This window comes from Sander lucioperca, chromosome 23 (genome assembly GCF_008315115.2).
Source record: "Sander lucioperca isolate FBNREF2018 chromosome 23, SLUC_FBN_1.2, whole genome shotgun sequence".
Lineage (NCBI taxonomy): Eukaryota > Metazoa > Chordata > Actinopteri > Perciformes > Percidae > Sander > Sander lucioperca.
This window is the reverse complement of record NC_050195.1, coordinates 2115409-2126512: the sequence shown is the minus strand read 5'-3', so window position 1 is coordinate 2126512 and position 11104 is coordinate 2115409. Positions and strand designations below refer to the sequence as shown.

The 11104-nt window shown below is 38.5% G+C and overlaps 1 protein-coding gene across 2 annotated transcripts; it reads right to left on the bottom strand.

Moving 5' to 3' along the window:
• Positions 1 to 7404: 7404 nt before the first annotated feature.
• On the bottom strand, positions 7405 to 10009 carry LOC116053764. 2 transcript variants are annotated; one of them, XM_031304925.2, is made up of 7 exons: positions 9849 to 10009; positions 8999 to 9143; positions 8500 to 8595; positions 8246 to 8390; positions 7935 to 8083; positions 7688 to 7827; positions 7405 to 7596 (listed from the first exon to the last, which is right to left on the bottom strand). In XM_031304925.2, the coding sequence occupies exons 1-7, from the start codon at positions 9976 to 9978 to the stop codon at positions 7415 to 7417; spliced, it is 987 nt and encodes a 328-aa protein (XP_031160785.1). In that variant the 5' UTR covers positions 9979 to 10009; the 3' UTR covers positions 7405 to 7414. The 2 variants fall into 2 exon arrangements, with proteins under 2 accessions (XP_031160785.1, XP_031160786.1); XM_031304926.2 differs by having other exon boundaries at positions 9094 to 9143; positions 9849 to 9903.
• Positions 10010 to 11104: the final 1095 nt, after the last annotated feature.

The following is an 11104-nucleotide window of genomic DNA, read 5'->3' as shown; positions in this document are numbered from 1 at the left end:
CAGGGTGGAATGGATGCAGTTGTAGCCAATTTCAATGTTAAAACAATTCTACTGTAATATGATGTTAACAAGACTCTAGTCACTAAATACCTTAAATAACTACTATCCTTTGAATAATTGAAAAGAGTAGCTTACACATGAAACAAAAAGCTAATTTGATCATTTTGATTTAATTATTCTTCAACAAGAATTTTTAATTGAAACAGTTAATGAACTGTTGAAGTCTTTTTGACTGGAAATTGTCTAATTTCAGATCTTACGCCTCAAGTGATCCCCTGACTCGTATTTTAGGTGAATAGCCTGAGGTGTTGCCCTAAAAAAATAAGGAGATTAATAAAGCACTCAAGGTCATGTGCCGGGAAACTGAGAGGAGCCATCCATCTACTGCTCCTAGGGACCGGCCAAGGTAAAACAGGTCAAGGCTTCATATTTCTTTAAAATGGCATTAACATTTTCAAGTGCAACAATAGGAAGTGTGGTTTAGAATTACAATGATTCATCTAATTATGCTCTGCTGCAGCCAGGAAGCCCTTTTGAATTCACACCATGAGGTTGTATCATCATTTCGTAACATCTGTGTTCAGTAGCAGAGACACATGCATGTACATACATTTGCTTTCAGGGCATGCTAATTTCCTCCTTTTTCATGTGTCTGGCGCCTTTGCCGCTTTGCTCCAATCCTCCTCTCACCTCACTCAGTTAAAAATAAATAGTGCGGGGAGGCTGCTGCCCACTGACAACACACACATTCTAGCACACACCACACCCCATACTCGTGAATCACATTTCATCTCAGACACCAGTCATTTCGGGAGCGCTTGTGTAACAGTATGAAGGGCCCTTTAATCTGTAATTTGCCGCAATCAGAGACCCTGGACCTTTGGGGTACAATGAGTCAGATACTTGAAATTGATCCACTGCTAGACACCAAACATTGAGGATAGACTGTCCTATTTTCTGTGTCAGAGTTCCTTGCTTTTCCCTGTTGGTATATATAGGTATATATAAAGTCAGAAGTGACAAAGACCCAGGTGGGCAAGGCCCAGGGCAAGGAGAGGCACCGTCTACTCCCGGAAGAGATCTGAGCAGGTGTGGAGGAAGAGCGAGTGAATAGGATGGTGGGTCTCCGGCAGCAGGGAGCTTGGACAAGGTGGGAGAGTACACTGTAGCGCAAGATCACCTGGGCAAACATCAAGCAGGCAGACTTCCAATGCGTCCGGTTCCTTGTGCAAGCAGTCTATGATGCCCTACCAAGCCCAGCTAACCTCCACAAAGGGCCATTAGGTCCGCAGGTGATGCCGCAGAGAAAGCCACAAGGTGGCTTTGGTTGAAAAGGGATGATCCGTGGGTTGCTGCTGGGACGCAAGTCAGGCCCTGATCAACCCTTGCTGGGTCGCATGGGAGGGGGTGTCTGATGTTGCGAGACCCGAAACACCTGATGACCTTATGTCACATCACTGAGGATGCGTCCCTGTGCATCCAGGGGATGTTTCTTGCATATTGACACATCTAATTTAGGAAAGTGTCTTCTTCCTCAGTCTAACTGGAGCTGAGGTTTTGATCCTGGAAATGACTGGATGTCAATATTTTCATCACCCCAGTCATTTTATTGTGATCCTCATTTGATCTAACAATATCAAATTTCAAATTAAACGCCATGCCACACTGACGCAGCTTGCAGCACTATTACGAAATAACATTTGCTCATACTACTGTATTAGCCATACTCATAAACAGATTCCACTTCCCTCCAGCTGTAGTCATTTTCCCCCTGACATTCAAATTCATTTTTTAATATGTAAAAACAAATTAAGCATTTAGTGGAAATGCATTTTACTTATAGTTGAAAAAAGTCAAAGACGTTTTACTGCCCAATCAGAAACCAGCATTTAACAAACAAAAACTCTCAGTGGGAAAAGAGCATAATGCTGTTGATATAAACATCAAACATTATGTATGAGACGTACTGTAGGAGGAGGAACACTTGTGAAAACATCAATGTCAGGTACATTTCTGCGAGTTAGACAAACAACTTGAGTTGCTATCATCTTATTTCTGGGCCATTTCAGGGCAGCAGATATAAACAACAATGACGCATTATCACTTTATAAAGAGGACATAGAGAACATGTCAGCAAAAAGTAGCTTATTTACACATCTACCAGACACAAACAACTCACTCTCTTTTTAGTTCTGTTCTAGAGGAAAATATCAGTCTCTTTAGTTGCTAAATCCTCTATTATATTAACCAGCTATTTGCAAGCTTTGCATCCCGTTTGGTGCTGGGCAGGTGTCATACAGTGTGTATCATCATGGTATATCAGTGTGTTTTTGCTGAAGCTGGAAACAAGGTACGGGAAGTTGTGGGAAAGATGCTTAAAAGCCCCAAAGAAATTATACAATGTTGATACTGCTGGCTGCTAATTCTTCTCTAAAATCTTCCTTTATTCTGCTGTTAATTTGTTTTTGCCGAGCTTCTTTTTATTTGGTTGATAGCATGTGAAATAAGATGCCATTGCGCTGTTGATTTGCAAAGTGGTGAAATTTGAGTACTCCGTTTAGAGTTTTGCTGTATATTTCCCTGTAGGTTATTGTCGTTGTTTTGAGGGGTTGCCTAGAGGGTAATATTATATATTGGCTTGAGGGATGTAAACATGATTGTATTGCTCACACAGCCCATTTTGATAATTATTTCCCTGTGAGAATGGCTTCTTAATGGAAACTTAGCAACACATAGATAATCAAAGGTCACATTTTATCCAACAACCGACAATCCGACAACAGCTAAATTAGTAGTTTTTTTAAGCAAATTAAGTTATTTGCCTTCTTGCTGAGAGTTAGATGAGAAGTCTTATACCACTCTCATACCTGTAGGCTGAATATGAAGCTAAATGGCCAGTAGATTGTTAGCTTAGCATAGCACAAAGACTAGGAATAGGGAGAAACAGCTAGCCTAGCTCGGTCAGAAAGTAAATAAATCTGCCAACCAAAGCTCACTAATTGTGACGATATATCTCGTTTGTGTGTAAAAATGTGCAAAATCACCGTGCAGTTGCCAGCCTATGGTCATAGACTTGGCACTTTATGCCAGACAAATACAGTATGATAACAGTTACAGAAGCTGTTAAGATTATCTTCCCTATATTAACATCCTATCATCATGGCAGCTTCCACATTATCAGCATTTGTAGGTCTGTTTGTTTATTATAAACAGTCACACACAAATAAGTGAAAACACTTGTTTGTTGTGCATGAAGAGTCCTTGTGTTTTTGACATAATTAAAATACTTCAGAATATTGAAGAAAGTATAAAACTATGCTGCACTCTCAGAATTATCTTTGTGTTATTTTATTTTGGAGCATTTCAAGCACAAGCCATCATCAGTGATTTTTCTGCAGGCACTTTTGTTTATGCATCTTGTTGGCATGCCCCCTCATATACGTGTGTGTGTGTGTGTGTGTGTGTGTGTGTGTGTGTGTGTGTGTGTGCGTGTGTGTGCGCGTGTGTATGTCTGTGTTTCAGAGTCAGAAAGACTTTGTTCCCCATGTACAATGGCAGTAAAAGAAAACCGGCTTCGTTAATTTTTGTTGACACATTATGAGACAGTTAAACAATACAGGATTGACAAACTTAGTGCACACAAGTCACATTAAATACAGAAAAGAAGAATACTTTGAACCAGTCCAATTAACATAAACATGCAACAAGTGTATTCCAAGAATGATCCAGCAATGCAATTGATGCAGAAATCACAGATGTGGAAAACATCTCTAGACATATGACAGTTTTGATCAATCGTCAGCTGTTCAGCTCTTAGTTCTAAACATGCGTCACTGAATTATGTTCCTATCTTTTTACAGTAATTTACAGACCACTAGAGAACCATATTCTCTATAATTATTACTCCCCTTTAATTACAAGTGTAAATTAAAGTCTAAATCTTTTGATTAACATCAACAAGTTCCTTGTTGGTTTGCCTGTGTCCTAGAAGACTACATTAATGCTCATCTGCACTCACAGAAAAGCATCACCATTAATTAGTTGGAAAAAAAAATCATCAATTTAAAGCAATAATTAGTCCTACAGTTATCATTATTTGGTGTCTGCTGTCCTCATATCTGGACTGAGTGGGTTTGTCTTAAATATGGAGCAATAGGAGTCAGGGATTACCACCTAATTAGTGTAACTGTGTCATGGGATTAATTAATTCAAAGCATTTACATATATTCTAATTGGTTTACCAAGCTGATGGCATCACTGTGCCACAGTTGTAATATAAAGGATTGTTGATCTTTGTTTGCTTCCAGTGAAAGCCAATATGTCAACCTTGTTCATGTTGTTGATGCCCGATTCAGCTTTTTTGTATTGCACCATGTTGAACACTTACTGAACACCAGTAGAAATACAATTATTCAAAACTCCTTCATCACAGTCTTGGTTTAGGTCCAAGGCATATTGTACTTACTGTAATGAAAGTTGTCAGATGCCTGAAAAGATATAACAAACTGTTGGATCTCTTAAAGCTTGACCTGCTTAAATTTATTTAACGAGTCATTAAACCTCATTTTTAACCCTGTTTTAAATCCCGTTTTTATGCTGAACATTTTGTCATTGATGCACACATTTTCAGACTATAGTTAGTTTAAGAATGAAACGCTCTTAAGTTAACGAGAAACAAGTCATGTAAACCAAAGATTACAAAGGTTACAATTTTCATCATTTCTGGTGGCAGTTCAGATTTTCAAAATATTGTGATCTGAATTGAAATCTATTGAAATCTGCTCAAACAAAAAGCCCAGCGTTAAGCTGTATTTTAAATGAAAGCATTAAAATGCACTGAAAATGGGGTCATACGGTCATGTTTATGCATTTAGTCACTACATTTGAATGTCTACTTGTATTGATTACTTCCACCGACTCACTGTTTGTTGATTCCAAAAGGCTTAGGACCACTCACAAAAATGTCAGAGATAATTATAGTTCATCCGTGTAGCAGAGCATGCTTCAATATACCAAGCTAATGTAGCTGTACACTGCAGAGTGAGGGAGCTTGAATGGGAGGACAACTTGGCACAAGGTAAGTCTTCTTTTTCTCAACCCCATTTCTTTTCTCTGCGTAATTATTTGAATTAAATTAATTGGGAATGCACATTTGCATAACTAGGTTATTTCTCTTATGGAGAAAAAGGTCTTTGGAGAGTATAGAAACAATTCCAAGCCTGCCAGACAAGCCCCCCCCCCCCCAGTGCTTTACTCCAGGGGGGATTTGGTCTCAGTACTCTGGAGGAAAAATGTGATAACACCACAGTGCAGGAGTCACATCCATGAAGCAATTTAATGGACTTTGCAGACACCTGAAGGACACACTATCACCTGGTATCTTTAAATTACTTTGAACAATCATAGGTATTTAGAAAAATTGAAATATTTGTTTTGCCAGGGAGGGAATAGTTGGAATTAAGTTCTAAAGGAAATTTGATTGGACCTGTTTAATCTGATACTGGGTGGTAAAAGGTATGGGGGGAATCTAATTTTCTGCTCTTGCCTAAGAATCTTTCACTGCTGTATCGTATTAATACTGAGCCGACGTGGTATGAAGCCATAGCTATTTTTAATCAACTAAGCTGATGCATTACGCTGTTAGGGGAGGAAATACTAGACTATCCGACTGAACTGGAAGTTGCTTACTGCTGGAAGTTCAGGAAAAACCTTCTGAAGTTCACTCTGAATAACAGTTATTATATTTCACCACAAAGGGCTAATGCAGCTGTTTGACTGTAATAATTTGAGTGTGAGTATGCACTTCCAATTTATCCCTCTTCCCTTTTAATACAGTAATATAGAAATTCACTTTATACTATCATAAAAGACCAAGGAAACCAGAAAATAGTCTCATTTAAGAAGCTGGAACCAGTTAACTTTTACCATTTTTGCTTAATTGATTATCAAAATATAGTCCAAACCCCAAACACATTTAGTTTACTAAAACCAGAAAATATTCACATTTAAAACCAATCAATCAATCAATCAATCAATCAATTGATCAATTATTCGTTTCAACTTAACTTAAAACTTTCCAACAGATTTCCTTATGATGGTAGGTTTAAATTTTAAATTAAAAATTAAATGTAAAGTCCTCCTTATTGAGCCACAATATCATCATTGTAGGCAGCTCTGTAATTCCTGCATTTCCAAACGTACTGTTGCTGAGTGTAATATTTCTTCAAAATCAATGTTTCTGAAAGCCAAATTACTTAGCCACAAATCTATACAAAACTAAATTACTGGGATCTGATTTGTAATTAGGGATTTTCCACTCCCGCAAACTCCTTCGACGACGACCCTAAGAGTGAACCAGTTTTGCATTATGAAGCTGGAGGTAATAGCGTTCTGCAGAATTTTCTCCAAAGAGGCAGTCAAATAAATTGCCAATGTGAGTTTATAATCCAGGTCTCTGACATTCACCCACAAGAAAAGGCACTTTTGTTATCTAATATCTCTGTAAACACCAAAATAACACTTCACCAACAGCAGGGGAAATGATAAAAAAGGACATACTGTGCCTGTATCTTACTTTGAACCAATGTGAATATGTAGAAATAAGGGGAAAAAGACCATGTTGCAATACATTTCTTTGTCCCAGTGAACAAGACTGTGCTGTAGATGGAGACCAATTTGCTCAGCTGTGCAGTCAGCATGTCCATCCATAGACACATTCATTGTATCCCTATTGTCTTTCTTTTTCTCTCCGCTGCTTTCATCTGACATTGTGTCCTATTCAACTCAGCATCCTCATCAAAGGTCCTGCTCACAGCCATCGGGCATGTTTGATATTCTGTTCTTTAAGCAGCATCAAAAAAGAGGGCACTTATAAACTTGAGCGTGTGTGATTATCTCTGCTGTATCACGTCACAGACACAGTGAGATATGGAGAGTGGGAGAGGGTATAGAGGTTTTTAATTTAACTTAGTTTGTTTACCAATCTGGGAAATGTCATCATCATTATGATTAAAAAACCCAAGCTATTATTGTTGTATTACCCTGGTTCAGCTTAAATAACATGTGCATTAAGATTTCATGATTTAAACAGAGACAAATATCAAATTTGGCCTCAAAAACACAAAATAGTATGAACCTCACTGGATAATATTCTTTTTATTTGTTTTGGATGCTTTGCATTTTTTTCAATGAATGGAATTTAGATTAGAATCATTTGCTCAATATACATACTGTATTTTCCCTATAAAAACTTGAACCACTGTGCCATCCTCTGGTACAACAGAGCTGTATTTATCATAGCACATTCTCAGTGTGAAGTGAGTATGTGCTGCCCCCCTTTGGTGATTAATGTATAGTGTACACTTGCATGATACATGCATTGATTCATTTAATTGTTTTCTTTTACCACATGAACTCAGATTTTGCAGAAATCTTTCTTGATGTTGTCACTTTTGAGGTTTGTGTGCCACACTGTCTCACAACCCTCAAATGTCATGTAGGGCTCTGTGGGATCAGGTTTGGTGGACTTCTTTGTGTGCAAACATGAAGAGATCAAATGGATCAAGCTCATGATGGTCATCAGGAGCATAAGGAACCCTAAAAAAAAGAGAAGACGGGGTAAATTTCCACAATAAATAGACAAATGTGATGGTTTAATGTGCATATGTGCTCTAAGGAGACATCTTACCACAATAGGCTGTGTTTGCAGCGAGGTCATGGACACGATAGCTTCTGGTGAACATAGCACCCAGGCCCAGAATGAGAATGGCATAAACACTGAATGTGTAGCGCATGTACTTTGTTAACAGGAAGCTCTGCAGAATGAACCTGAGGAGACATTGTCAGGGATTTCTTTAAAATCAAATTTTCCATAACTTCACACACAAACTGCAAAATAAAATATCTCTTTAAATCTCCAGTACTTTTGTCCTTACCAGATTATTGTGCACGAGCAGACTATGGTGAGGACAATGGTGCTGATCAGTGGGTCCGGCACATCATGTTTGTACTTGAGCACGATGCCGAGACCCACAACAGCATTCAAGAGAGACCACCATGCAAACACTGCCAAGCCATTCTGGGTCTGCAACAAATGATAAAGAATATGAAATTATGTACAGATACCAATCAAATCTGCAGGAATTTAACATGACTTTTCATTTATTTTCTTTAGCTATTACAGAATACAACTTTTTTTTTTTTTTTTACTACAATTAGACAACTTTTGGTAATTGAGCGGCTTCACCAGGTAACGTGTCCATGAGATCACATGAGGGTTGTTGATGGCTAGCCAGGCTTTGTGCTTGTTGAGGTTAGAGTAGGACATGTAGAGCATGTAGAAGCTGATGACTGGGAGATTCCACCAGACTAGGACAGCTCCGAGTATATCGCTGTAGAAAGCAACAGCAGCTTTGATTGCTTGTGCATTTCTGACACATTTCTTTGTGAGTGTTGCAGTAGTTGTGTGTCCTGCAGTATAAGAGCACTGGCTCTACTTACCGTCTGTCCCACAGAGTCATGCTGAAAATCCTTGCAATGTTAATCATGGTCCACATCAGATAAAATACTGGGGGGTGGATTTCTGGACCGACATTTCTGCAGATGGAACAATAACATGTGTGTACTTTGATCACATACATCACTTTTTAATGTTATAATGCTTGAGATTTTCATTACATCAAACCCCAGTGTTGATTCTATTTGCAGTCCACATTTTTTCAGCAATAGCCATTCAAATGTGTTTGGTATTTACATTCTGTAATTATCTTTAAAGTAGTTTTCATCATTAGAGGCCACCATTCTTGCTTTGAATTCAAATTGCCTATATGTGTATGCACAGACACACCATTTGCCATTCTGTTGTATTTCTGTAGTATTAAACCACACAGGTGTCACTAAATCAAACAGGACTAGAACCTTAAGGACTATAACAGAAGTTCTATTAAACCACACTTTATTCTGGCATTGAATAAAGCTTTAAAGACACCATCCATGGTACCTTTTAAAGAGGCTGACCACTGCATACAAGAGCCAGGCTTTAGACCACAAGTCAACCATAATCCAGAAACTTTCAGACCACCAGTCCATAGTCACCTCCAGGGGGAAGGTCTCAGACACATTCCTGGATGAGGTCTGAAACACAGCTGAAGGCCATGAAAGAAAGGAAAAAAATCACTGATCCTTCATTAGGATATATGAGACATTTCCAGACCTTAGAGATTGTAGCTAAGGCATTATTACGATTAGTGTTGATTTGCCCACACACAGTAGTTATACACTCTCATAAAAGCAAAGTCAAACAAACAATCTATGTTACATACTAGATTGTGTGTGTGTGTCTGTGTGTGTGTGTGTGTGTGTCTGTGTGTGTGTGTGTGTGTGTGTGTGTGTGTGTGTATGGCCTAGATAGGTTTATTGCCCTCCATCAGGGTCAATAGGTTGCAAACATTGCGTGAAATGACTGTAAGGGCAAAGGCCTTTCAGTGGAAAGTTCACATGCTGCCCTAAAGCCGCTGAATACTTAGCATTTCTTGATAACATTAAATATTCATGACTAAATATGTATCAAAGTTGAAAAAACAACATTATTTATCATGAATTAAACACAAAAAATCATCATCACAGTGATTGGTGCACTAAAGTATATGAGATCACCATTTACAGTACTAACGCCACCCCACTTCAAACAAGTGAGAAGAGCTCAGAGAAAACAAAATACAGAAATCTCTCATGTGAAATAACCACTAACTTTGACTTAAAAAAAATGTACTGATAAAAAGTATTTTAAGCTCTGAATGCGACCTTCTGGTATGATCACATGAATATAGAGTAGATGTGGAGTCACTCACCATTGGGCACATTGCTGTCCTTTGCCAGGTAACAGAAGATATGTGAGATGGACTGAGCAATGACAGCCAGGGCAACAGTCCCAGCATGTATGACTACATGGCCACAGTTTTTCACTGAGAGAGGAGACATCTGGAACCCTAATGTCCGACTACAGCTCAGAAGACTGTGAGGCAAATATCTGTCAACACAATCTAATGTTTTGGACTTTGGACCACTGTTACATTTTATGGTATCTCCTTGATTCCACCTCCAATTTTGTTGTTATTTGGTTTTACAATTATTCATCCCAGTTTTGATATCCTTGTGCCTCTTGTTTATTTTACCACTGTTGAAATCACTCATCTTTATTAGTGTCTTTAGAGTAACTTTATTTCTTTTTACTGTGAAAAACATATAATTTATAAAAAATCCTAAACAAATCCTTTAAGAACAAATTCCTTTTTCCTTCCATGTATTTGTTACAAAAGCTGTAGATCCATTGCTTTATGTTAGGTATAGAATGCACAAGTATTTTAGTTTTCATTTTCAGATTTTCATTTTTGCAGTATTTACACATTAGCTGTAGTATTTTTTGGTATACATCCATAATACATTTTAAAGCAGCAGACTGAGATCACCTGCTCTGCATCACGCTGAGCTAATATTCATAGAAAGAGTTGTCTTTGTGTCAAGGCTATTTCCACTGGTGACATACTGGGTCCGCTGTCATTGTAAAGCGGCCGTTTGTGATGCTTCCATGTGACCAGGGCAATGCGTGCCCCAAACATGATGCAGGAAATAGCTAGGATCGAAGCTGAAGAGGGAAGAGGAGATTAAATATCTATATGAATCAATGAACAGTGCACAGAGAAATGAAACACGTCTATTGGAAAAGGTGTGTGGTGTTAATATATCATAATTCAAGTGTCAAACCTGTAAATATATTAACATGACATTCAGGAGTGCCAGAATTGTTCAGGGTGCCTGTCAACCACAGGATTACCACAGGGTAGACGGTCACAATGTAACGCACATGCTTATCAAGGTAGAAGTTCTCTAACAGAAACCTGGGAGCAAAGGGAGACAACGACGAAAGATTTGGTTTCCTTTGCTCATGTGTCATCTCTCAGGGGAAGAAAAAATCACTGACAGCTAAATGACAGAACGCAGCAGGCAGTCCGACTCACCAGGCTAACAACTCCATCAGAAGAAGCAGCAGTGACAGCATTCCACAGTCACATTTCGAGGTTTCTGTTTGATGCTGCAAGTATATCGT

Coding starts and splice junctions, on each gene's coding strand:
- LOC116053764 (XM_031304925.2), bottom strand. CDS start 9,978: ATGTCTCCTCTCTCAGTGAAAAACTGTGGCCATGTAGTCATACATGCT. Junction 9,144..9,848: donor GGACAGCAATGTGCCCAATG/GTGAGTGACTCC, acceptor CATGGCCTTCAG/CTGTGTTTCAGACCTCATCC. Junction 8,391..8,499: donor ATGACTCTGTGGGACAGACG/GTAAGTAGAGCC, acceptor TGCTTTCTACAG/CGATATACTCGGAGCTGTCC.